This window comes from Pteropus vampyrus, unplaced genomic scaffold, assembly GCF_000151845.1.
Source record: "Pteropus vampyrus isolate Shadow unplaced genomic scaffold, Pvam_2.0 Scaffold156, whole genome shotgun sequence".
NCBI classification, from domain to species: Eukaryota; Metazoa; Chordata; class Mammalia; order Chiroptera; family Pteropodidae; genus Pteropus; species Pteropus vampyrus.
Genome location: NW_011888937.1, coordinates 227077 through 254635, shown reverse-complemented (window position 1 = coordinate 254635; position 27559 = coordinate 227077). Strand labels below are relative to the sequence as shown.

At 37.3% G+C, this 27559-nt stretch overlaps 1 protein-coding gene and 1 pseudogene across 1 annotated transcript in view; one reads left to right on the top strand and one right to left on the bottom strand.

Annotated features, from left to right (window-relative positions):
* KDM3A (lysine demethylase 3A) overlaps nucleotides 1-27559 on the top strand; it is a 56314-nt gene that overhangs the window by 19524 nt on the left and 9231 nt on the right. The window contains 13 exon segments of the mRNA XM_023536417.1: nucleotides 1239-1776; nucleotides 4772-4976; nucleotides 8987-9201; nucleotides 12092-12205; nucleotides 12208-12243; nucleotides 12382-12477; nucleotides 12849-12976; nucleotides 14421-14616; nucleotides 15856-16028; nucleotides 16439-16675; nucleotides 17957-18128; nucleotides 20625-20712; nucleotides 21403-21533. Of these exon segments, the coding sequence (XP_023392185.1) occupies nucleotides 1239-1776; nucleotides 4772-4976; nucleotides 8987-9201; nucleotides 12092-12205; nucleotides 12208-12243; nucleotides 12382-12477; nucleotides 12849-12976; nucleotides 14421-14616; nucleotides 15856-16028; nucleotides 16439-16675; nucleotides 17957-18128; nucleotides 20625-20712; nucleotides 21403-21533 (2329 nt within the window).
* On the bottom strand, nucleotides 26885-27004 carry LOC111745516 (annotated as a pseudogene).

Genomic DNA, 27559 nt, shown 5'->3' with positions numbered 1-27559 from the left:
TAAAGACCTTCCATTCATTATTTCAGGTTATCCAGGGAGGTTTTTCATTAGAGTTTCCAAGTCGGTCAGATAACTTCAGAGGTGAAGTGTCATTGGCATACAGAATACATAGAAAACATTAGAAATGAAGAGAGTGTGAAGAAAGAGCAGCTTTCTTGACTTGATAAAGTGAGAACGGTCGATTGAAATACTTACAGACAGTTGTAGAATAGACGTCTGCTTTCCAGGAGGAGGGTGTATATTGATTGTAGAAGACTGAGGTCAATGGGAGTGTGGAGAAGACATGGTTACAGTGAATGGTTCTCTCCAGCTCAAACCCCAGGTATAGGTGAGTAATGTGGTGACAGGTGAACAGAGTGAAGAGTTTTGAGGGAAGAGGAAGGATCTCTTTTAGGAGGGATGGTGGGGTGCAGACAGTTGATAAAGATTTAAGATATGTGTCAGAGAGACTGTGGTGTAGAAAGGTAGGTTTGGAAGACTACTGCAAAAAGGTTGGAGAGTAGTTGAGCACATTGGTTCACTGGGAGGAAAGTAGGCTTTTTGCTGTAGAGCTTGGAGGATGACCACACAGCAGTTGTATGGAAAGGGGAGCAATCTTAGTAGAAAGGGAAAACGGTAAGTTCAGCAAAGATGTCTAACATGAGTGTTTAAATGAGAAACCCCCTCAAAGATGAAATCATTCATTAGAGTCAAAAAAAAAGTATAACAGGGTAAAGAACTTTGTGTTCTGCTGGGGAAAGAACTTAGGATGAATTTCAGAGAAACAAAAAGTTCCTTAAGGGTGCCTCTATTAAGATTGGGTATTGGGGGGGGCGGTGTACCAAATCATTCTGTAAACAATCAGGTAATCAGTTGGCTCTTCTGTTTGCTTTGGGTCCTGATTGCTGATCATTCAACAATGAAATTATCTAGTATTGGGGCTAGTTAAATGATATTTATAGCAAGACAGGGGTTTGTTGTTCTGGTGATTTTAGTTCCATATGATACTCAGTTTGTTTTGAGAGAAAGCTAAGGTTCATTATGCTGTAAGAAGTAGAACTAACGTGAAGCAGTTGAGGATTTTCTCAGTGTTTAAGATATTTTAAATATTTTTGCAGAGCCATTGACTGATTACTTTTAACTCCAGCTCATAGAAACCTGTCCTCAGTTCTCTAAGTAGTTTTCCTTTTCATTCTAGTTGCCTTAGGGAACCAAAGAATTGTTTTTGGAAGGTAACGGAGAGATAAAAGAGGGATAAGATGTTAGTTTTCCGTATTATCTTTTTCAGATGTCATAAACAGAGTTTACCGGAAGAACCTTCTTCCTGTCTAAATAAGAAGGCTGAAATACTGAGAACAAAACCAGATGTCTGCAAAGTAGGGTTGCTCTCTTCAGAGTCCTCTCAGATTGGAATTGGAGTCTTGACAACCCTGAGTGAACCAAAAAGTAGCTGTACCAAGCTGAAAAGTAACACTGATCAGGAAAATATACCGGAATCTGTTCCACAACCATCGACTGGCCTTCCCAAGGCATGCTTTCCTACAAAAGTGTCTTCTACAGCAGAATTGGAAATTGCCAGTACTCCTGAACTGCGGAAGCACCTAGAACATGTGCCTTCCACATCTGAAGTTCTTTCAGATAAGCTAGAAGAGAAAGCAGGTATCAGTAGTGATAGCCCTAATACTTGTGTGGAAAAAAAGGTAGAAGCTTCAACTTTAGGTTGCCAGTCACAGAATTTAAAGGAAAAAGTTGATAATGAAAGCTACTGTACAAGAAGCAACAATAAAATCCAGAATGGTGAGTGTTTCTACATATCTTTATTAGTAGCAGGTACATACATAGCTCTGTCTTACCTTATGAGAAAAAAATATGAAAATGACTGTAGAAAAAGTCCATACAATCAGAAAAGTTCAAAAGAGATAGTAAAATCCCAAAATTGTCTCAAAAGTGATTAATGTTGTGCTAGACCTGGTTCCATGTGTATGGAAATACAGATAAACTGTATTACCCTGTGAATTAGTATAGATGTCTGTCAACATTTTAAAAAGCTGTAAGGTTTCCATTATATATATTTACTATATGACTTAACTGGTTCATTTTTTATGGGTAATTAGGGAGCTCCCAATTTTGGAAGAAAATACTTTTGAAACAACCTGAATCTGATAATTACTTTATCTTCAGCCTAACACTGATCTTTCTGTAACATCTAGGTTGAAGTGGAAGAGGCGATAGATACTTTATGCTCATACAGGTAGTTCAGATCTGAAATTTTTTAAAGACAGATAATTATATCACCACCTCTAGAAAAGGGACATTTGGTTAAGGACAGGGTTGAAACATCCTGGAGAGAGTGTTTTTTAAGAGAGAGGTCCTGCTGCACCCACAATTTAAAACTAAATACTCATTATTGAGAAAATGGTATACTGTATTTCATTTATTTATTATATTAGGTTTGGGGATGCATTCCAATGATGATAGTTATCAGAAACTCTTACCAGAATTAGTATAACCAAATGGCTTCAGTATGTCAAAGGTTCAGAGCTATTACAATTTAAAAATACCTTTGGTAATTATCAGCTGAATGAGAAAATTAGTATGGATTTTGATAAATGAATATATCCACACTCTAGCTTTTACTTTTACTGCAGGCCTCTGAAACTAGAGGGCAAGATGAGTGGATTTGACTGTAGGTCGTTTTGATATAGAGTTGGAGGAATGGAAGAACTTTTTTTCCTGTGTTACTTCTAACCCAGCTTTTTTCATTCTTGAGGCTTGAGTTGATATAGCTATTAATTTACATAAAATCAATTGCATAACATTATACTGTTCTCAAGAGTTGTGTAACTCCCTAAAGAAAGTGAATATTCATAAGTGTATCCCTGTTCTATTTCTTTATTCTTTTTGAGTCATCGGCCCTCACTTTCAGCTAGTTTCTGAGGCAAAATATTTTAATATGTTGAAAAAAAAAAAAACCCAGTAAAATTTCTGCATTGGTAAGCAAATTATATATAGGTACATAAGCGAGTTAGGAGTCCAGCTTTGTCTCACTTAGTATGTTGTGCAACTATGCCCCATCTAAAGCAATTTTATGAGAAATAAAAACCTGGTCACATCCTGGTGCATCCTGTCTACTGGGACTTTTGGCTGAGGACGGAGAGAGAGTGATCAGAAGCCTACCAGGATCTATGCATTGTTGCCATTTTTATTGCTTGTTGGTATGGAAAGACAACTGGAAACTGTTCTTGTCTGCTGCACCTTTGCTCTGCTTAGGAGCTAGGAAACAAAAGCAAGCTGGAGTTGAACAGTTGCCTTTTTTCCTGTCAGATAGATGTATGGCTCCTCAGAAGCTGGCATTGCTTTTCTCCCCCTTGGCTCTGCTTTGAATTGAGAGTATTATCGATAGGCTCAACTATTGCTCTCCTCACTAGAGAGCTAGATTTAGGTAATTCAAGTTGCTTATTTATAGGTATTTCCTCTCTTAAGCCTGGACAGAACAGATAACATTTGTGCTCTTTGCTCATGGTCTGTGAAAACCTGGTGCAATTCAAAAGATGCTGTCTTTTCAATATCTAAGTAATTAAAATTCTACCTTGAACTACTGATCTCTTTATTTTTCTCCTTTCTTACTTTACCTTCTCTTTTACTATAACTGAATAACGTTTAAGGGATCAAGGCCTGACAGCATCCATTTAGCATTTTACAGTGTGCTCTATCTAGTCCTTTAAAAGAGAGATAAGATGAGATCACTTCTAAGGTAATTATTAAAGATGCTTATTTTATTTATAGCCTTTTTTGGTTTAAGAGCTTTCAGTTTCCTCTAAGACTACTAGTCTCTCCCAACCATCTCTCATCTGGTTCTGCAGAAGTTGTTTTGGGGTTTTTTGTTATTTTCATTTATTTGTTTGCCTAAGAATCTATGTTCCTCTTCTCAGCTCCTTGGACCTTGAGAAGAGGTCTTTTTTCTGGTTTTATATGAAATATTTTTTGAGGCTCTTGACTTTTAAATGGATTCATTTCTGTGTTATTTAGGTTAGCACAGTGATTGTTCTTTTCTGTTATATCTCTGCTTTTTTTTCCTCTTTAGAAACCATGTTAACATTTCCTTTCTAATTCTCCTGCCCATTATAAATTAAAACTGCAAACATGCATTTACTTAGAATTATAATCCTGTCTTTAGCCAGTGCTCTTAATCCTGAATGGAACGTTAATGTATGAAGGAAATTGAAGTCATGTCAAGGATCAAGTGACATCTCTTGGAGCATTTAGAAGATAGCTCTTATTTTATAGACCAGGGGCCTGTGTAGGAGAGCTGTTTGGTTTTTTATTTTTTTATTAGAATGATTAGCTTTTGCAGAGAACACACCTTCGATCAGTCCTTTTTTGAATATGAAAAGTGATGGGATTGAGTTCCATACAGTCTTCCGTCTGTCAAGGTGAACCTGGGCATTTACAGAGTTTGAATTAGGTATCTGATTTGGAAAATCTTCTTGAAATATTTCTCTTATCTAGGTTTATGAATAGAACTATACATGACTTGGAATTGTGGGTCTGGTTATTGAATTTGGGATCCTAAGTTGCCAAAAGGATTCACCAAATGAGAATTATAAAGAGAGTAAAACTTTCCAATTGTTCTGATTCTTGTCTTCTGTTAATTCATTTTTAGAAATGACAATTGAACCAGTAATCGAGTTCTCCCTTTGGGAAAACTGACCTTTTGAATAGAATTTAGTCACATATTGATGTAATTTTAAAATTTTCGAGGTCTCATTTCCTTAATCTTTTGTTTTCCTAGCCCCATCCCGGAAGTCGGTTTTGACAGACCCAGCCAAACTCAAGAAGCTCCAACAGAGCGGTGAGGCCTTTGTACAGGATGACTCCTGTGTAAACATTGTCGCACAACTGCCCAAATGCCGGGAGTGTCGCTTGGACAGTCTTCGCAAGGATAAGGAACAACAGAAAGATTCACCTGTGTTTTGTCGCTTCTTTCACTTTAGGAGGTAAGGCATTTTGGGAAAAGCTCAGATAATCTGGGCCTTATAGCATGCTTTTCCCCGCTCCTATCAACAATAAATCTAGAACTAAGAAGAGTAGGGATATTATTTTTAATCTCTAGTTTGGGAATCTAGACTGTGTTGTTTATTATTTCCTTCTTGTTCTCCCTTTTAATTTTTTTTAAAGCAAAACTTAAAAATACAAACTTTTATTTCTGAAAGTAACACATGGAATAATGCTGAAAGTTCTGGAAAACCACTGCAAATAACGACTACATTTTAGTGTTTATATGGTTGTAAAATATATACAAGCATACCTACTCAATGTATTGTACAGGCATACTCATTTTATTGTGCTCCGCAGATAATGCATTTTTTTACAAATTGAAGATTAGTGGCAACCCTATGTCAAGCTAGTCTTTTGGCACCATTTTTCCAACAGGCTCAGATGACGATTTGCATTTTTTATCAATAAAGTATTTTTTAATTAAGGTATTGCTTTTTTTAGAGACAATGCTATTGCATACTTAATAGTCATAACTTATATAAACACATAATATATAATATGAACATAATTTTTGTATACACTGGAAAACCAAAATATTTGTGTGACTTGCTTTATTGTGATGCTCGCTTTATTGTGGTGGTCTGGAATTGAACCTGCAATATCTCCAAGGTATGCTCGTATATACTGTACTGAATCTTACTTTCCCAAATACTTTCCCAGTACATGTTAGGAACCACTTGATCATGTTAACATTTTTCTGCAAATACTTTTCATAACTATGTAAGAACCTATAATAACATTGTTTGATAATTTACTTAACCAATTCTCTTGCTGGTGTTAAGATTATTTTGTATTTTTTGCCACTAAAAATAATGTCAGAATGATCATCTCCTTGTCCACATCTCTGATTATTTACTTTGGAAGGAATACTGAAAGTGACAATACCGGGTCAGAAGATGTGCATGTTTTTAACCCATTTCCCGTATGCCCCCAAGGTACTCGCTGGCGGTGCTTGTGGTTGCAACATTTACCCCAAGATAACTCTCAGATTACAGTCCTAACCTTACCCCCTAAGTTTGCCACGAAATATCTTGCTTTTATTATTATTTTTGCCTCTCTCTAGTATATTGATAGTCTTTGGAAACAAATGACATAATTTTATTTATAGCATTCTGTTTTTAGTAGTGGTTTTTCCATTTACAAAATAACTAATTCTCAATGGCTGAAAATGTCAAATCCTAGAAAATGGAGCATTCCTATGCATGATGTTTAACATCATTTTCAAAGAGTTAGCCAAAGATTCATTGGATGAATCGAATTTATGTATACATTTCTTTTACATTCGGATTAGAGACAAATTCTGTTTAGAAATGACTCCAAGAACAGTTTTTATATTTTATTTTCACATTGAAAACCAGTGAGATTTGCTTTAGCCTCAAAGGCCGTGTTTATGTAAAATTAAGTTAACGCTGGCAGTGAGCTGCACTTTTTTCTTTCTAAACGAGAAATGGGTTAAGGCTTTGATACACATGTTCTGCCATATTCCCCTGCAGGAGGAGGGTTGTACCTGTATCTGTGCCTTTTGCACCTGTATCTGCTGGCAGGGTTTGAGCATTCCTGTCTCTTTGTACCTTTGCCAGCAAAAAGAAGCAAATCTTTTTAAAAAGTCTTTTCCAAGTTTATAGGCAGACTTTCATCTTTATATTGTATTTTTTAAAAGCCAAATTAATTTTTCTTAATTTCTTGATCTTAAGCGAAGAAAGGCAGCCCTTCCTTCCTTCCTTCCTTCCTTCCTTACTTACTTACTTCCTTCCATCCTTCCATCCTTCCATCCTTCCATCCTTCCATCCTTCCATCCTTCCATCCTTCCATCCTTCCATCCATCCATATAAATGAGCAGTGTTGCTCTGATTTAGGTAAACTTTAGATATGATTCACTTTCTCAGAAATCTAGATACTTTCAGGTTTAGCTAGTTCTGATTATAAACAGCAGTGTTGACTTTAATTTCTTACTATTTCTTTCTCCCTTTTAGTTTTATCAAGATTATAGATTGCTGATGAACTGAATTAAATGCATAATTTTTAAAGATAATTATACTTGTGCTGGTAACTTTCAGATTTAGGCTTAGTCAATGAACGAGAGTTTTTTAGATAGTAGTTTACCCCATTCATTCCTGAGTAAATTGCAAAAGCACCATGATAAATTATGTGTGTAGCATTTAGAGCTGTGATAACTGCTAACATGTTAACATACACATATATTAATGTATATTCTGAGTAACGCCTGGCTTAGCGAAAGTTCTCAATAAAAGTTCTATTCTCTGGAAAAAAATTTTTTTTAGTACAGGTTAGTATGTTAGGATGTATCTCCATTTGTGGGTACTTAACGTATATCTTTAAGAAAGCATAAAATGGGTATGCTTTGTACAAAATCTATGTATTCCTATTATAGACTCGATTTCATGTCTTGGCTCCTCTGTTGTGAAAGGTTTAACTGGACTTCATGAGATATTGGTTTTGTTGTAAGTTGTAGAAGCATTTTAAGGAGGGGATAATTTTTTCTTTATTTTGAATATTATTAGAGCTTTTTAAATAACTTTTGTAACTATCTAAAAATTATTGATTTTATGACTTAGCTGTTTTCTCATTTTTGGCGTCTTTGAAGGGGAAAGTGCCTTTCCTTAATGTTGCATAGTAGAAACTAGAACAAACTCACTTTTTTGTTTAAAACAGAGCTTTCCCTCCCCACCTCTCAATGTTTAGTGAAGAATGACACTGTCATTAGCTTCCTCTTCAGGTTTGTTTCTCATTAAATTCTCCTGCAGATGAAATAGGAGGGGGTAAGTTCTCAATGGTAAAGTTCAGTGGCCTGGTCCTGTTTGCCATCACCTTCCCCTTTGAAACGGCTTTTAAATTCAATTAGTATTATGACTATCTCTAATTTTGGCTAGCAATTAAAAACTTGAATCTCTCCTTGGGCTACTTCAAACACGTTTGCATATTATGCAACTTTCAGTGTCTTTTCACTTCATTCTGTGCTCTTCTGGACAGATAGTTTTTCTAAAATACAACTTTATGTGTGTCTCATAGGTGCAAAAGAGTTTCAGTAACTGCCCAGTGACTAGCGAAGGAATCGAGATCCCTGCATTTTTCTTGTTTTTGTATGAAATGTTTTCTTGCCATGCTTTCTCTTCCCTAGTGACTACCTTTTTTTGCAAGGTCTAGCTTAATTACTATCTCTACCATGAGGACTTCTTTATATTAGCCCCACAAACCTCATAATTAACATTTCCTCCTCTGGCTCCTGTAAAATTTAATGATGTTGGTACCTGTCGTATCCCACTTCACTATGTGTTTTATGTGCACTCCAGTGTCTCCAAGTATATTGATATATAATGTGTTTAAATTAAAAACGAATACGTAGCTTAGAAAACACATTCAAGTGTCAAAAATATTGAAAGAGAATACTTAGAAAGCATTCTGCCTTTTCCTCCACCTTTTTAGGTACTGACGCCCATCTTAACACTGCCTGTCATTCCAGAAGCTTGCACTGTAATTTGAAGGATTCATATGGGTGCTAAATACCTTATGGATCTATGTGGTCACAGCTTCAGTGACTGTCCAGGGTTAATCTTCCCTTGCTGAGCATATTTCCTGAAGCAGTAGTCGTATTCATATCTGATCAAATTATCACCTTCTGTTTATCATTTTACTTCTGTAGTGACTTGTGATTGTCCTAGCTGTTAAGCCCCATGTCTGGTGGTTCAACAGCTGTTTCTGGAGGCAGTATGATTAGATCATGGTTTGAATGCAAACCACCCCTTCTCTGGTCTTTTGAAAACTTTGTCTTTCTACTGATGTTGCCAAATAGCAATTGGCTGTAATTAGCCACGGAGATTATAGAGAACTAGGAAGGAATCTGTTGATTTAAATAGCATTTAAAGAGAAACTACAGGTTGTAAATTAATTCTATGTGTGTAACGCACTTTTTTCCCTCCACTTCCTCTAGGTTACAGTTCAATAAGCATGGTGTGTTGCGGGTAGAAGGCTTCTTAACACCAAATAAGTATGACAGTGAAGCAATTGGTTTGTGGTTGCCTTTAGCCAAAAACATTGTGGGGACTGATCTGGACACAGCAAAATATATTCTGGCCAACATTGGAGACCACTTCTGTCAAATGGTGATTTCTGAAAAGGAAGCTATGTCAACTATTGAGCCACACAGTAAGAGCATCTCCTAGGGGGTAGGATTTTTGAGTCCAACTTGATTTTTGTTACTAAATGATACCTAAGTCCTAATTGCATGGGTTTCATTTTCACCTTGAAGTTGAGATGACTTTGGTGTGATAAGGTTGCATTTTTTTCTTCAGTAAGAGAGTCTACCTATTGGTTGCATCAGTGTGAGTCACCTATCTGTGGGGTTTGTTTTGGGTCAGTTACCAAAGGAGTGGAATTCCTTTTTTGTTAAGAAAGTTAAAGGTGAGGTGGTGGCGGGATTTGCACAGCCTTGTTAGCAGTGTAGGCTCACCAAAAGGGGATGAGGCCTCAGGTTGGTTTATTTTAAGAAAGTTTCAATCACAGTCTTGGGGGGGGGTGGGACGGGGGAGGAGGGTCCAGGAATGAGAATGAAAACAAGCTCAGAATAAGATGATTCTGTTAGAGTCAAGGTTTTAAGGAGATGCTTGAAGGTTCCAACAGGGTGTGTGCAGATATCGTCAACTGTTACACTGATTTGGCAGCCCAATGAGCCATAGGGATCAGTGTAGGTAACCTGTTGGAGCCTGCAGGGTGACATCTCAGGGTATGACATCTGGGAGGACAGCACACCTCTCTGTTTATGTGCCTCTGTCAAAGTGAGAGATCCAACCAGAAGCACCAAGGGGCATCTCTTTTTAAGTGTTACATTTTCTTCCTTCTTTTTTTTTTCCCAAGCAGTCGAAAGTTAAAAGTGAAGCTTTCCCATTCCTCTGGTAGATACCTTTTCAGACTTTACATAGGCAATACAAGCAACCTCACATACCATACCAGTCTTAAGAATTTTGGTCATAGTTACCAGAAGCTAACTGAAGCTAGCTTAAGCACAAAAATAATTTATTGGTTAGGTAGGGATACTATTACATCTTAGAGTCCACGGAATGAGAACTGGGGTATTCCCAATTCAGAGCTAGGTAGGGAAATGGGGTTGTTTAGCTCCTGGGGCAGCCAAAGTCATGCTGGAGAGAACTGCTTTAGAATCACTCCATTCTGTTGGGTAGCAGAAGCTCTAATAAGGTCGGTCTTATTAAAGTTGTTTTTCATATAATTTGTTTAGGACAAGTGATACTGGTTTTCTATTTTTGGTAGAGATATGCAAAGTTTCTTTATTATATACATTTAAGTAAAAGTAGGTAGAGTTAAAGAAAAATAATCTTAAGTAACTGATCGAGGTAGTAACTGGTCCAAATGATTGGAATTTAGAAAACTTCTTTGGAATATGTTAGTAGCTTCATTCCTGAATCAGCAGAGCTATTTTAAACAACTAATGCTTTTTTTCTTTGTTAAAGGTGAGTCATCTGAAAAATTTATTTTTTCCATTCACAAATAGGCATAATAAGAAACTCTGTCCATGGAGATTTAAATGTGATTAACCATTTTCCTCCTTGCCTTTTTGATTACTCTGTTCCTTTTTATCTCTAACTAGCTGGTCAGTTGGAGAGAGGAACTCACTTTGAGTGATAATTCAAAGATGCCTACAGGGTGTTCCCATTGGGGTTACTCCTCTCATCCTGAGATTAGGAAGCAAATGTCAACCATAATACATTTTTTTCTGTCTTTGCAATGACAAATAATCATTAAATCGTGGCTGAGAGGTCCCAGAATGTTCTCTAATGAAACAGTCTTAATTCAGGTGACCAAAGTGAAGTTCATAAAATCTCATTTGCAAAATGCCTTAAAGCTTTGTGTATTATATGCAGTGAGCTACTGCATTATAATGAAATGGCAGAAGTTCACTCAGCAATTGGATTAACTCAATGCAAACTGAGGTTGGTCATTTGCGTTGTGGTCAGTCTGAAGAATTAATGAATATATCACAGACTGGATTAGGAAAAAGATGTTCTCCGTAGAACAAGAAGGTGGCATTATTGATCTAGTATCGTTCAGGAGAGAGAGAGACAGACAGACAGACAAAAAAGAGTGTTCCGACCAGCAGACATTGAGCTTTTCTGTGACCCAGGGAGATTCCTCCCTGTGCTCATATTCTTCGATCAAAGCTTTCTGATGCCTAATTTGGTCACCTCATCTGGCATTTCTGCATAATAGTGCACAATTATATATGGCCTGCCCAGTCCTGGAAAAGGCGTTCTCTCCAGTTATCAGGGCGTGGTCCCTAGAATGGAAAATGCTGCTTGGTAGAATTTGGGACTATGCCTTAATCTGTTGGATATTTGGTCATTGTGAGTCACCTCTGGGTGCGTCTGCATCACTACTGGCACTAACAAAATAAGAGTTCTTAAATTTGGCCCATGAAGGAGCCAACTGTGGACTGTTGTGCCCCCACTGGGTTAATGTGTTGCTGCCTCCCAGTTCCCTAAGGGCCCTGAGGTTTTTAACTGGCATTCTGAGTGCATTCAGGGCATCCATGAATAACCAAATGTTGGGTGTATATATCTGGGTCCATTTTTTTTTCCTTTGGAGAAAGCATTATCCATGCTGCCTTCAGACTCTCAAAGGGGCTTATGACCCCAAAGATGAAGAATCACTGCCGTGCGATATCCACGTCTGAACTCCAGAATAACCAATCACTGCTGCTTTTTTCATTGATTTAGTCAGCAGTACTTAATAAGGACGCACCAGCTATGTGCAGAGTTCCTTAGCGGGAGTGGGAGAGGTGGAGGAGCAGGCACAGCCTGAGCAGGGATTCTGATGTATCCCTAGAGGGGGTAAAACTGCACCTGACTGTTTACAGTGTGAAGAGGCCCAAGGGTGGGGTGGATTTAAGGTGGGCTTTTGGAATGCGAACAGAGTTAATGGCATTCCTGTCGGAGGGGGAATAACATCAGCTCCCCTCTTCCTACACATTTTATTCCAGAAGCCCTCTCCTTCCCAAGACTAAGTGATTTATTGATTTTTGTAGGACAGGTTGCTTGGAAGCGAGCTGTCAAAGGTGTTCGAGAAATGTGCGATGTGTGTGACACTACCATCTTCAACCTGCACTGGGTGTGTCCTCGGTGTGGGTTTGGAGTGTGTGTGGATGCTACCGAATGAAGAGGAAAAATTGCCAACAGGGTGAGAATTGATTCAATTTTGCTCTAGGCTCCCTATACACTTAAATTAAGCCTTTCGTTGTTTTGTGGTTGATGGATTCCTGAATTATTTAGGACCAGAGTTCATGAAGAACAGGTACTACAAATCAGTTATTTGCAGGTGCTGCCTACAAGACTTTCTCTTGGATAAGATGTGTGAAGAGTCAGATACACGAACCAGAGAACTTGATGCCTACACAGATTATTCCTGGAAAAGGTATTTCACGTGGTGCAATGATTTTCTTTACCCCTTGTTTTGGTTAGCTCAAAGGGGCTGGTAATTAGGCTTTACTTTGGATAGTATAATTACTTGCTAACCTTATTTTAATGTGTACCATAAATTGTCCAGAAATATATTAAATAATGCCTCCAAAAATGTTTGATTAAGGTCTCCTAAACAGTTTTGTGGAAGGAAAGAAAATGGTGCATTTGGGGAAAGACAGACTTAGCAGAATGAAAAGGAGACCGTGTGAGGAACATGTTGCTAAAAAATAATTTTGTTGGAAATGTCAGTTTCAGCTTTGCAGTGTTGAGGTTGAAAATACCTAATATCCTTGTTCAGATGTTTGTCTCTTCTTTTTTTTTTAGCTCTCTATGATGTTGGAGACATTGTTCATTCTATAAGAGCAAAATGGGGAATAAAGGCAAATTGTCCCTGTTCTAACAGGCAATTCAAGCTCTTTTCAAAGCCAGTCTCAAAGGAGGACATAAAACAGGTATTGCTGTTTATGCTTAGATTCACCATCCTTCTGATTGTTGTCTGCCTGCTTTCAAAATGCTCACATTTCTGTAGTGTATTGGAAAGGAACATGGGAGTAGCTGTCAGTGGAAGGAGAATTCATATGTTTCACTTGACACTTGGTAGACCCATTCTCATGTTTCACATTACTTTTGTGTTCTTCATCTGTACCATTTCTAGTAGGTTTTTAATTTTTGTTTCTTAGAAAAGCAAAAACCTTTTTTGTTACAGTCTTCTTAATAAGTTGCTGTCAAAGTTTTTAAAAAGTTCTCATGTTTGCAGAGTTAAAATTCCAGTAAGCTTTAAAATTTTTGAAATTACTAAGTATGTTTTAACTAATAATGTACATGAAGAGTTAAAGGAAACAATATTGAAATTAATCTTTATGTACCATCACTCAACATAAAAAAATGTACATTTCCTTGGTGCTCATGGTCTTCCTGGAGACATCCCCTTCATTTCCATCACATCTGCCCCCTACTGCCTCCCTCACCCTACTCATCATTTTTCCACATTGTGTTTAATCAGATTTTTTTTTCACATTTACATATAACTGCGGTGTCAAAGGCAGCATGGGTAGAAGAGTTGTGATTTTTGGAGTGAGAACTAAATTTGAATTCTTTTTCTGCCACTTTCTAGTTGCATAGCTTTGGCTCAAATGAACTGATTTATGTGTGTTTCAGCTTCCTTGTCAGTAGTAGAGGAGTAGCGAACCCCACTGATAATTGGGCAGCACAGAATAACATCACATGTAAAGGGAGGGCTAGGACCACAGCAGGAATTTGACTGTCCTTTCCTTCTTAATGTGTGCATAAACTGACCAGCTGAGGTGTCAAGGCACTTTTTTAAGTAACAGATAAGTGTTCTTTCCATTATTTTTCCCATTTGACTTCTTTTAAGAGATGTTCATCACATTTTAAAGTCTACTCCGCCGTGCTCAATCAAAAGCTTTTTTTTTCCTGAACAGTTTCCTTCTGAAATCACAGCTGTACCTTTCCTACCCCACCTCATTTATTTATTCATTCAGCAACTCTGTTTTGAGTGCTCATTCAGGATACTGGTGTGAGTTCACAGGGGAGATAGGCACAAAATGGTCATTTTAAAGCTCCATGGTAAATGGAGCGATAGGGATATGTTGGAGCATGGATGGGTGATAAAGGGGGGGAGAGGGTAGTACCTTATGTATTTAAATTCTGAACATATCTTATGTTTTCACTAGTAATATGTAGAAGCTAAAAAATTAAAATCTCTCCCACTTTATAGTTCTCTTTTGAAAGGTTACTGCAGCCATGGTGATATCCAGGGCTATTAGTTGGTTTTGTTTTGGATATTTATCTCTTACTGGTGAGATATTAGGGGAGAAGGTAAGAAAATGGAAATGGAATTTTTCAGCTTGTGTAAAATTCTCCTTTTATATGCAGACTTCCTTAGCTGGAGAAAAACCAACTCTTGGCACTGTACTCCAGCACAATCCCTCAGTGCTGGAGCCGATGGCTGTGGGTGGAGGCGCTGCCTCCAAGGCATCCGGCAGCATAAAGCCGCCCTGTCCAGCCAGTACATCTCCTTTAAACTGGCTGGCAGACCTGACCAGCGGGAATGTCAACAAAGAAAACAAGGGTGAGCATTTCCTGCTTTCCTCTGGGTTCCTGGGAATTTCAGTCCATTTGCGGAGGGACTTGGCAGCCTCAGTTGCTGTGAGAAGTGTGGTTAGAAGTCATGTAGAATGGAAAGTGGTTCCTGTAGTCACCCTGAGACCTGACACAAATGTATGTTTTCAAAATGAAGCACCATGGAGGAGAACGTTTGTTGATGTAGAACCCTAGGTAAGGTTGAGATGGAGATTTTTTTTGCCTTTATCCTTACCCTACGTATGGTTCATGTTTCGTCTAAATTGGAATGTTCTGGCTTCAGTTTTATTTTTCTCATCTGCGCTGTTGTCTCGGGATGCTAGATCATAATATAAAGAACATGGCGTTTAGAATCATATAGTTAGATTAGAATTTACATGATTCTGGCTATGTTAAAAGAAAGAAAAATTGCAGATCAATTTCTTTTATGCAAAGATCTTAAAATTTCAATGAATAGAATTCAACACTATACATAAGAGAATTATACAGCAAGGACAAGGGTTTCAGAAATACAGGTGTAGTTTAACATTCAAATTTTTTAGTATGTGTGCTGCCGAAGCAAGCACGAACATTCAAAAAGTAGGAGAAAAATCACGTGCTGAGACACAGAATAGTAGTAGAATTTAATACCTATTCATGATTTTTTAAAAACCTTAAATTAGGAATAGAAGGGAATATCATTAATATAATGAATTTCTACAATAAAACTGCAAACATCATAAATAATGATAGAATTTTTAAATTGGTTACATTTTTTTTTTTGATATTTCTCTGTGCCTTCAGGAAAGAGACAAGCATACTTGCTATCACTATTAAACATTGTACTGGAATTCCTATATTAGAGTTGGAAAGAAAGAGATAAAGCTGTTGATATTTGTAGGTAATCTGGTTATACATGTGAAAACCCCTCCAAAAATCTATATTTAATAAACATCTATCAAGGTTGCTAGTTACAGTGTTAATTTACAAAAATCAATTGTATTTTATATACCAGAAACAAATGGAAAATGGAAGTTTAAAAGACCATTTACCATAGTATCACCTTGAATAGTAGATATTATATACCCATTGGAAATTTTGTCTAAATCAATGTCATTGGTATTTATGCTGTTTTTCAGTTCTAGTAAATGAAAACCAAGTTCCAAAGTAATTCTGTTACTAGAAGACTAGAAGGGGATTTGTCTTTTAGAATGCTTTTCCATCTGTATGTTTTTGGTTTCGTTTTTAGAAAAACAACCAGCGATGCCAGTTTTAAAGAATGAAATCAAATGCCTTCCACCCCTACCCCCTTTGAGCAAATCCAGCACAGTCCTCCATACCTTTAACAGCACAATTTTGACACCTGTAAGCAACAATAATTCTGGTTTCCTCCGAAATCTCTTGAATTCTTCTGCAGGAAAGGTATGCATTTGTTGTATTGTTTCTATTCTGCCTAGTAAAGATGAATACAGGCAGAACAGGAAGAGACTAGAGAAATTGAGACAGAAAGGAGAAAGAGAGAGATGAATCCTAGGTTTTCCTTCCTGGGTACAGGAGGCCATGTCATTGACAGGTGGGCTTCATGGGATTTTGGTACTGGGCTGGGCCATTTTCTCTTGTTACACTTTTTCCTGTACCCGCTTCCGTTGGTTGTGATGTCAAGTGGGGGAGGGGGTTTACCTTTTGTCCTAGGGTCCCGGACCTTACCTTACCTGGGGTCCTGGCTTGGACTCTCCTGGATATGTAATGTGTTCTTGTCCTACCATTATAGGAATGAGTTTTTGATGGTAGGGAATGGCATATATAAGATTTCTATTCTTTCTCAAATTCAGACAGAAAATGGACTCAAGAATACACCAAAAATCCTTGATGACATCTTTGCCTCTTTGGTGCAAAATAAGACGTCCTCTGATTTATCTAAGAGGCCTCAAGGACTGACGATCAAGCCCAGCATTCTGGGCTTTGACACACCTCACTACTGGCTGTGTGACAATCGCTTGCTGTGCCTGCAGGATCCCAACAACAAGAGCAACTGGAACGTGTTTAGGGAATGCTGGAAACAAGGACAGGTGAGAGGGTCCTTTGCTCCCCCAGCCTCGTTCAAATCCCCCTTCTCGGTACCTTTGGCAGACTCGGACAGCCCCACCCGTCCTTCCCCGCATCTTCAGTTTTAACTGGTATATACTTTATCTCCTATTTCTATACTTTACTGTTTAAGGTGAATATAATTAAGACAGAGTGTGGCTGTGAGTCTTATTTTTTTCAGCAGACATTCCTAAGCTCGCTTTTCTAATGAGGTTTTGACTGCTTTTGACCAGTCATCAGCATTGGATTTTTGATGAGAACATTTTGGACTCAGTGATTCTTGCATGACACATCTCAGTAGGGGAAGTAGGAGTATAACTAGGAGGCTGATGGGATTGGGAGCAGGACAAAATATGATGATCATGCATCCCTTTTCCATGAATTAAAACCTTGAACTGAAGGCAGTTTGAGATGGGCCAGAGCCAAGTGGTGTCATCTTGGAATTGGTGTGTAGTCTCCCAAGGGGCCTGCTTTACAGGGCAGTGTTGTTCTGTCTTAAATTTTGGTTGATAGTGAAGGAGAAGTAGACCTGCTCCTCTGCTTTCTTGTTTTGGTTTTTGTTTTCTGAATCTTTGGCTTCTCTTCTGGGCCAAATAGAGTCCTAACGAAAGGAATACTGCTCTTGGACAAGGTCAGGACTTGGGGAATTGCCACACAGAAAAATGTACGTATTTAACAACAACAAAAAAAATTGTAAAAATTTTTTTCAGCCCTGTGTACTAACTAAAATTTGCTCGTGGCAATGACTGAATACAGACCACCAGCATAGATAACATAATGTTTAAAAATAATAGAACTCATTATCAGTATTCCAGTCAGGCTTTTTCATGTAAAGATCAGGATTTCTGGCTTGTCTTAGGTAATCGAAGGACTTGGCAAACTCAGTTTCATATAACAGGCTGGAGGCCAGTGGCAGTGCCCTGTTTGTCAGGACTCGCCTGCTGGCCTGTCTCTCCTTCACATCTTCTGCCTGACCCTGAGCCTTGTCACTGGTATTCTGTGGATAATGGGATCTGAGTCAGAAGGTGTGATCCTTGCTCCTAGAATCTTACTAATGTAGTTTGAGAGCAAAGGGTGTGTAACGAATGAGTGGTGAAGACGAAGAATGCTACAGGAGCTTGGAGGACTAAGCTGGTACTTTGGGATCTGAGACAGGACGACCCACAGGGAAACAAACCAGCAGCTAGCTGTTTGAATAGCGGCTGCTACGGGTATGAGTAAAGAGCTGGGGGAATTCAAACTAAAGTCTTTGTTCTCTTCTTTAGCCAGTGATGGTGTCGGGAGTGCATCACAAATTAAACACTGAACTTTGGAAACCCGAATCCTTCAGGAAAGAGTTTGGAAGTCAGGAAGTCGACCTAGTTAATTGTAGAACAAATGAGATCATCACAGGAGCCACAGTAGGAGACTTCTGGGACGGATTTGAAGATGTTCCAAGTATGTATTAAAGACCTTTTAGAGGAGTGTTGAGAATGTGAAAGGAGGGGCACAGAAATACCAGGAGTCTGAGACCTTTGGTGGCAACAACAGTATTTTCCAGGATTTGGGAGTTTAAAATTAGTATCTGTTTTTTCTTTCTGTTTACAAAGTTTATATATTTGAACTGAGACAGATTCACTTTGTAGTTTCTTAGAAAGGTAAGATTTTGGTCATCTGTTCTTCCAGTGCCTCCATGTCTGTCGTGTGACATGAATGCTGTGCTTCCACTTGTGCCCAGCAGGAGAGCAACACAGAGTCAAGGCTTATGACTCAAGGCTGGTGGTTTTATGTGTGTGTTACCTTCATTTATCTTTTTTTTTTTTTTTTTTTTTTATTTTTTATTATTGTTTAACAAGGTAAGTAGGTCTTCCCTGAAAGTACCAGGGAATGTGAATTCATTTAACACAGGGTCTCCTGGTCACCGTCTACTTCATCTGGGTGAGAGCGGGGATTGTGACAGTAAGAAGGCTTGTCCGTGCTGAGGTTTGGCCCTTTCTGTGGACTGGCCAGTCAGCAAACTTTCTGAGAAGGTGAAGTCCACACCAGACCCTATGGTTCACATAAGCACAACCATGGGTCACCATGCTCCTATCTCGGCTGGAAGGTTTGGCCAGTTCATTCTTATGGCTCTGTGATTCAAGTAAGCTCATTCATCACTCTCATCCTTTTAAGAACTACTTTCACTTTTTAATCTTTTGCTTCCTTATTCTCTGTTACTCATATTTACAGGTTATGGTCTATACTTTTCAACAGACTTTAAAACAAAGTTATAGCTAACTCTTGTATAAGATGTGATGAGGTTTTCCGTAATTAGATGCTAAGATGGAGTTTCAGATGTAAGATGTTTGCCTAGGGATCAGTATCTGTAAATGACGAAAGAAGTGGGAAGCAGGACTGGGCAGGAAAAGGAGTCAGCTGTAATGCATACTCAACAAAGCCTCAGCCAGTGTGACAGGGAGTTCTGGAGCAAGTATTGGCCCTCATGGTCTCAGTTTGGGCTAAAATGGGAAATGTCAGGGCCTTTACTCCCCTACCTCCTCAGTCTCTAGATATTGGTTCCCTGAGAAGGGCAGTGACCTGGTGAGGTGGCTCTCTGCAGCTGAGGCAGACCCTACAGCTGTGTCTGGGCAGCAAGTCCTATGAAGGGGATCTTATGGCACAGCAACCACAGCGCTCTCCAATGAGGCCCAGGTTCAAATCTTGACTCTCAATAAGTACTTGCTGTTATATGGGCTTGGTGATTTAATTTTTCTGAGATACAGACTTCCTCATGCCTACAAATGGTTAAGTCAGCCCAGTCAGCTGCAACTTGTCTTCTCCATACTGACGATCCTGCTACATACACCCCCAATGTGCCACCCACATTGGAGTGCGGCTGGTGTTCTGAATAGACTCTGTACCCTGTGATTTCTTATCTTTGTTGCCTCCTGGAGTGTGCACCTATTTAAATTCGGTTATGGAACAGTGCGTGGTTGACTGTAAAACATTATACAAATGTTAGTCCTCAAGAATACAAGTTCTGAAGTCAAACCCATGTTCCAGTTCCAATTCTGCTGGACCTTGGGCATCTGTAAATTTCCTCATCCAGAACTGAGAATATTAAATAGTGCTTGATCTCATTGGGATATTGGGTTTAGTCGTAAGGATTAAATTGTTAAAAACACTTAGCAGAGACTGGAACGCATCAAGAAATGAAATAATGGTTGTCATTGCTGTTGATCATAATTATCAATATACCATTTCCAATTAGAGCTCCTTGTTTGTTGGTTCCTTGGCATGACCCATAACAGCTATTAGTTGTAACTGTTACAAGAAAATAGTTCTGACTAAACCTTATGTGTGCTCTCTAGAAGATGGGGAGCAAAGAGTGGGTCCTGCTGGCCCTAGTTCTCCCTGGATATAACATCAGGTAGTTTAAGTCTTTCTGAGTAAAACAAGTCATTTCTATTTCATGCTAGCCTCAGAAAACTCCCCGCCCCGCCCCCCCACCGTGGCCTTTGATTGTTAAAGTCCGTTGCTGTTTTGTTGGAAGCTGCTTGCTTGTTCCAGAACTCTATATACAAAGAGGAGACTGAGTGAAAGGGACAACTGTCAATATACCACTTACGTGTGATGGGTAAAAGGGAGTGGTGGAAATCTCAAAGAATGGAGTAGCAGTTTAATAAGCACCTAAAAAAAGAGCCCTGAAACAAATGAGTTAGTGATCTTTATTTTGCTACCTCTTGCTGCTTCCTGGGTCTAAATGAATTTCTTGGCACTGTAGAAGAGTGTTAGCAATTGACAGAGGGGAATATTAAAGAAAAGTAAACATTTATATAACTAAGTATTATCAGGTAATGAAGATTTTGCAGAGATAAAATTGGTTTTCGTTGCTAATGCTAATTGGCCATTTATTTTGGTCTGTTTCTGAGTTATGAATAGTAATAATTCAGTTATTCTGGTTATTTTTTTCAGACCGATTGAAAAATGATAAAGAACCAATGGTGTTGAAACTTAAGGACTGGCCACCGGGAGAAGATTTTAGAGATATGATGCCTTCCAGGTAGGGTTATGGATTTGGGGGTAGATGATTCTGTCCTTGATTTAGTAGGATAAATTCTTTTTTGAGGGAGTGAGAAAATCGTTTTCAGGGCCGTATGGACGGTCCCATAATTTTACTGGTGCTGATTTTTCATTCTAATTCTATAGACTTTGGAGCTGTGTATTTTTAAGTGAGATGAAGAAGGTACTGACTTTTAGATATGTCTAATGAAAGTTCCGCACGTTTCCCCTGCAGTGCTCTGCCAGAGAAGAGGCGGCTCAAATGTTGCAAGTGCTGAATAGGGCGCAGCAGAGGGATTCAGTGGGGTTCAGTGTAGTGATGTCATTGCATTAGACAGCAAGACAGCTGGATTGGTAGATTAATTTTCCTGACTTGAACTTAAACCTTAAAAAGGATCCTCGGAAATAATGAATAATACATCCCTGAGTGTCCTTATCTTCAGGAATTTATCGCTCAAATCTTTTATCTGAAATATTCCATGTCGTTTGGATACGTGTGTGGTATAGGAGAGGAAGACGACATTCTTATTCATAACTACTAAAATTCTAATTTTAATAATCGTTAATGTTGTCTCAGTCTTCATGGGCACAGATATTTTTGTTTATTGCCTTCGTGTAGAAGGAACAACAGATCACGCAATAATGAATTAGAAAGGCAAGCTTATTTTTCAAATTTTTTGTTTTGTGCCAGGTTTGATGATCTGATGGCCAACATTCCACTTCCTGAGTATACACGGAGAGATGGCAAATTGAATTTGGCCTCTAGGCTGCCAAACTACTTTGTTAGGCCAGATCTTGGTCCCAAGATGTATAATGCATACGGTAAGGAAGAAATGGCTAATTTGAAAAAATTATAATGGAAATAAAGCAAATCAAAATGTTTGGAAAATAGATGTTTCAGGAGGGAGATAGGAAAACATCTATAATCCTAACATTTGACACAGCAATAGGCTTCATTTTTGCATAGTTCCTTTCATTACTTGGCCACATGTATGCGTATTTCTTTTTCATAGTTGTAGAGCATATGCAGTGTTTTATTTTTCTCTTTTGTACAGCCGATACTATATTGTAAAATCTTTACATGTTTCTTAATAATACTTAAAACTTTTAGAATTGTATTGATTGGGGTAACATTGGTTAAAAATAAATTTCAGGTGTACAACTTTATTTTTAATTTTTTTCAATTACAGTTGACAGTCATATTAGTTTTAGGTGTATAGCATAGTGGTTAAAGTGACCCCCCTGATTAGTCGAGTACATGCCTGGCATCATACATAATTATTTAAGTAACATTGACTATATTTCCTTTGCTGTACTTTATATCCCTGTGACTGTTTTGTAACTACCAATTTGTACTTCTCAATCCCTTCACCTTTTTGACCCAGCCCCTCATCCACCCTCCAGTCTGGCAATTGCTAGTTTATACTCTGTATCTATGAGTTTGTTTCTGTTTTCTTTGTTTATTTTGTTTTTAGATTCCACATACAAATAAAATCGTATGTATTTATCTCTCTGTGACTTATTTCACTTAGCATAATATTCTGTAGGTCCACCCATGTTGTTGCAGATGGTAAGATTTCATTGTTTTGTAAGATTGAGTAGTATTCCATTGTATTTATATATGTACCACAGTCTTTAGTCGTCTATCATGGACATGTAGACTTATCTTGTTTCCGTATCTTGGCTATTGTAAATAATGCTGCAGTGAACATAGGGATGCTTATATCTCTTCGAATTAGTGTTTTGGATGTCTTCAGATAAATACCCAGAAGTGGTACTGCTGAGTCATATGGTAGTTCTGTTTTTAATTGTTTAAGGAACCTCCATGCTCTTTTCCATAATGGCTGTACCACTTTGCAATCCCACCAACAGTGCTTGAAGGTTCCCTTTTCTCCACATTTTTGCCAACACTTGTTGTTTGTTAATTTATTAATGATAGTCATTCTGAGAAGTATGAGTTTATAACTCATTGTGGTTTTAATTTGCATTTTTCCTGATGATTAGTGACTTCGAGCATCTTTCCATATGTCTGTTGGTCATGTGTATGTCTTCTTTGGGGAACAGTCTATTCAGGTCCTGCCCATTTTTTAATCATGTTGTTTTTCTTTTAGGTGTTAAGTTGTATGAATTCTTTGTAAGTTTTGGATATTAAGTAAGCCCTTATCGGTTGTATCATTAGCAAATATTTTCTCTCATTTGGTAGGTTTACTTTTTGTTTTGTTGATGACTTCCTTCACTGTGCCAAAACTTTTTAGTTTGATGTAGTGTCATTTATTTATTTATTTATTTATTTTCTTTGCCCATGGAGACATAGCCAAAAAATATTAAGAGTGATGTCAAAGCGTTTACTGTCTATGTTTTCTTCTAGGAATTTTATGGTTTTGGGTCTTAAATTTAAGTCTTTAATTCAATTTGCATTTATTCTTGTATCTGGTGTAAGAAGATGGTGATCCAGTTTCATTTTTTTTTGCCTAGTTTTCCCAACACATTTGTTGAAGAAACGATTGTCTTTACCCCGTTGTGTATTCTTGCCGCCTTTGTCATGGATAATTGACCATGTAGGCGTGAATTTATTTCTGGACTCTATTTTGATCCAATGATCTATGTGTCAGTCTTTATGTCAGTACCATGCTGTTTTGATTACTATAGCCTTATAATATAGTTTGATATCATGTAGCATGATAACCTCCAACTTTGTTCTTTCTCAAGATTGCTTTGGTTATTCTGGTCTTTTTTTGTTCCATATAAATTTTAGGATTATTCTAGTTCTGTGAAAAATACCAGTTCTAATAGTGTTTTTGATGGAATCTAGGATTCCCTATATATTGTATCATGTCATCTCTAAATAAGACAGTAATTTGACTTCTTTCCAATTTAAATGCCTTTTATTTATTTTTCTTATTTGATTACTGTGGCTAGGACTTCCATTACTGTGTTGAATAAAAGTGGTGAAAATGGGCATCCTTGTCTTGTTCATGATCTTAGAGGAAAAGCTTTCATCTTTTCCCCATTGAGTATGATATTGGCTTTGGGTTTGTCATATATGGCCTTTTTTATGTTGCGGTGTGTTCCCTGTATTCCTACTTTGCTGAGAGTTTTATCATAAATGGATGTTGGATTTTGTAAAAAGCTTTTTCTTCATCTGTTATGATCATACGATTTTTATCCTTCATTTCGTTTATGTGATGTATCATGTTAATTGATTCGTGGGTATTGAACCAACCTTGCATCCCACAAATAAATCCCACTGGATAATGGTGTATGATCTTTTTAATGTTTTGCTGAATTCAGTTTATTATTTTGTTGAGGATTTTTGCATCTACGTTCATCAGGGATATTGGCCTATAATGCCCTTGATTTGTAATGTCTTTGTCTGGTTTTCAAATCAGGGTAATGTTGGCCTTGTAAATGAACTTGGGAGGCTTCCCTCCTTTTGAATTTTTTGGAAGAATTTGAGAAAGATAGATGTTAATTCTTTGAATGTTTGGTAGAATTCACCAATGAAGCCATCTGGTCTTGGACTTTTGTTTTTGGGGAGCTTTTTGATTACTATTTCAATTTTCTTACTACTGCTCAGTCTCTTTAGGTTTTCCAGTTCTTCTTGGGTCAGTCTGGGAAGGTTATATATTTCTAAGAATTTCTCTGTTTCTTCTAGGTTATCAGATTTGGTGGCATATAGCTTTTCCTAGTATTTTTGTATACTTCTTTGTGTTTTTGTGGTGTTTATTGTAACTTCTCTTTCATTTTAGTTTTTATTTATTTGAGTCTTTTCTCTTTTTTCCTTAGTGAGTCTAGCCAGAGGTTTGTCAATTTATTTATCTTATCAAAGAACCCCTCTCTGTTTCATTAATTTTTTCTATTGTCTTTTATTATCTATTTCATTTATTTCTGCTCTAATTTTTATGATTTCCTTCCTTTTGCTTACTTTGGGCTTCTTTTTCTTTTTCTAGTTCTTTAAGTTGTAATGTTGTTTTTCTGAGATATTTCTTGTTTCTTGTAATGTTGTTTATCTGAGATATTTCTTGTTTCTTCTGTGATGCTATAACTTCACGCTTAGTACCACTTTTGCTGCATCTGCAAAATTTTGTTTTGGCGTATATTTATTTTCATTTTTCTGTATGTATCTTTTGATCTTTTATTTATTCTTTGACCAAATAGTTTTTCAGTAGCTTGTTTATTCTCCACATATTTGTGGTGTTTCCTGCTTAATTCTTGTAGTTAACTTCCAGTTTCATACCATTTTATTTGGTAAATATACTTGGTATGATCTAAATCTTAAGTATATTGAGATAAGTTTGTGCCCCAACATATTGTCTGTCCTTGAGAATGTTCAATTTGCACTTGAGAAGAATGTATATTCTGTCATTGTGGAATAGAAAGTTCTGTAAAAATTTATTATATCTATTTGTTGTAATGTGTCATTTAAGGCTATTTCCTTGTTGACTTTTTGTTTGGATGGTTGCTGTCAGTGGGGTAGGGGTATTCAGGCCCCCTACTATAATTTTTGTTAATTTCTTCCTTTAGGTCTGTCAGTAATTGCTTTATATATTTTGTTGCTCCCAGGTTGGGTGCATATGTATTGATAAGTATTATGTCTTCATAATGGTTTATCCCCTTTATCATTCTAAAATGTTTGTCTTTTAGACCTAAAGGATATTACGCTAAGTGAAATAAGTCAGTTAAAGACAAATGCCATATGATTTCATTTATATGTGGAGTCTAATAAACAAAATAAACAAAACAAAAGCAAACTCATAGATATAGAGAACATCTTGATGGTTGTCAGTTGGGAGAGGGGTTGAGGGGATGGGTGTAAAAAAGGAGTACACATTGCCAATTATAAACAGTCACAGGGATGTAAATAAAGTATAGCCTAGGGAAATATAATCAATAATATTGTAATAATTATGGTGTCAGATGGATACTAGATTTATTGGAGTGATCACTTCTTAAGTCTAATGACTATGTTGAAACTAATGTAATATTGTATATCAACTGTAATTGAAAAATTAAAAAACTTGATTTTAAATGTCCATGTTTGTTTTTTGATACCTTTTCTGTCTTGAAATCTATCTTGTCTCATACAAGTACAGCTATACCTACTTTTCTCTGTATGCCATTTGCTTGAAGTATCATCTTCCAGCCCTTCACCTTTGCCTCTGTTTATCTTTATAGCTGAGATGGGTTTCCTGAAGGCAACATATAGTTGAGTGTTTTTTAATCCCTCCCACTATTCTGTGCCTTTTGATTGGTGAGTTCAGTCCATTTACATTTAGGGTGACTATTGGTATATGAGGACTTAATACAGCTATTTTATGTTTTGTTTTCTTGTTGCTTTGTATCTCCATTGTTTCTTTTTCCTTGTGCCTCTGTTTTTTTAGTTTGGCGGTTTTCTATGATTTTTCTGTCTGTCTTCTCTTTTTTTATGTTACTTTTTTGTTTTGTGATTTCCATTAGGTTTATGTAAAAAAAAAAAAGTTTCATACATACTATAGTCCTTTTTCTTCTGATTGTATCTTCATCAGCTGTGCAAGTTTAATCCTTTTCCTCTGCTTTTATGTTTTTGTTGGTACAAATTTTCCTTTTTATGCTGTGCATTTGTTTCCAAATTGCATGTTTATAATCTTTTTTTTTTTAGAATGCTTTATTCCCCTTTAACCTTTATGTTATAATTGTTTAATGTTCTATTCTGAAATAGAGTTGCAATTTTCTGCTTCTGTCTCTCATCTTACAAAAGTTTTGTATACTTTGTATTTTTGTTTCAGGTAGAAGAGGCCCTTTCAGCATTTCTTGTAATGCAGGTCTTGTGGTGGTATATTCCCTCAGTTTTTTTTATTTGTTTGTTTGTTTGAGAAAATCTTTATTTCTCCTTTATATTTAATGGATAACTTTACTGGACATATTAGTCTTGGCTGGTCATTTCTCTCTTGCAGTATTTTGAATATTTCATTCCACTCTACTGGTTTGTAAGTTTTCTGTTGAATAATCTGATGATGATCTAATGGGGTTTTCTTTGTAGGTTATAGTCTTTTTCCCTGGCTGCTTTCCTTCCCTCCCTCCTTCCCTCCCTCCCTCCCTTTCTTCCTTTCTCTTTCATTCATTCATTCATTCATTCATTCATTTTTTAGGAGAGAGAACCCTTGGTTGACCTCACAGATTGCAAAGACCTTGTCAGTTTACAGCACTTCATCTTCCTAGGTGGTCTCCCATCCAAGTACTGAACAGACCCGAACCCTGCTTAGCTTCCGAGATCAGATGAGATTGGGCTTGTTCAGGGTAGCATGGCCATAGACTCCTTGGCTGCCTTTAAAATTCTTTGTCATTAAGTTTTGACAGTTTGAAAAAAAAATGTGTCTTGGGTGAAGGTTTTTTTGTATTGATAAAATTAGGTGTTCTGTTAGCTTCCTCTCTCCTAAAGTCCAGTTCTTTCCACAGGCTTGGGAAGTTCTTATTAATTATTTTTTTGAGTAGGCTCTGTGTTTCTTTCTCTTTCTCTTTTCTTTCTGGTATAACCATTACGCTTTTGTTGCTCTTCATAATGGAGTCAGTTCTCAGAGAATTCTTAAAATTTTTTTTTCTTAGTTCTCTTCTTCCTCCTGGGTCATTTCTAGGTTTCTGACTTTGAGCTAGCTAATTCTCTTTACCATCTGGTCTTCTCAGTTTCCCATGCTCTCTAATGCATCCTTTATCTCATTTATTGAGTTTTTCAGTTCCAGAATTTCTGTTTGGTTCTTTTTTATAGTTTTAGTCTCTTTGGTAAAGTACTCCTTTTCATTAATTTCCTTTCTGAGCTCCTTGAACTGCCTTTTTGAGTTCTCTTATATCTGGTTGAGCTTCTTCATAACTAC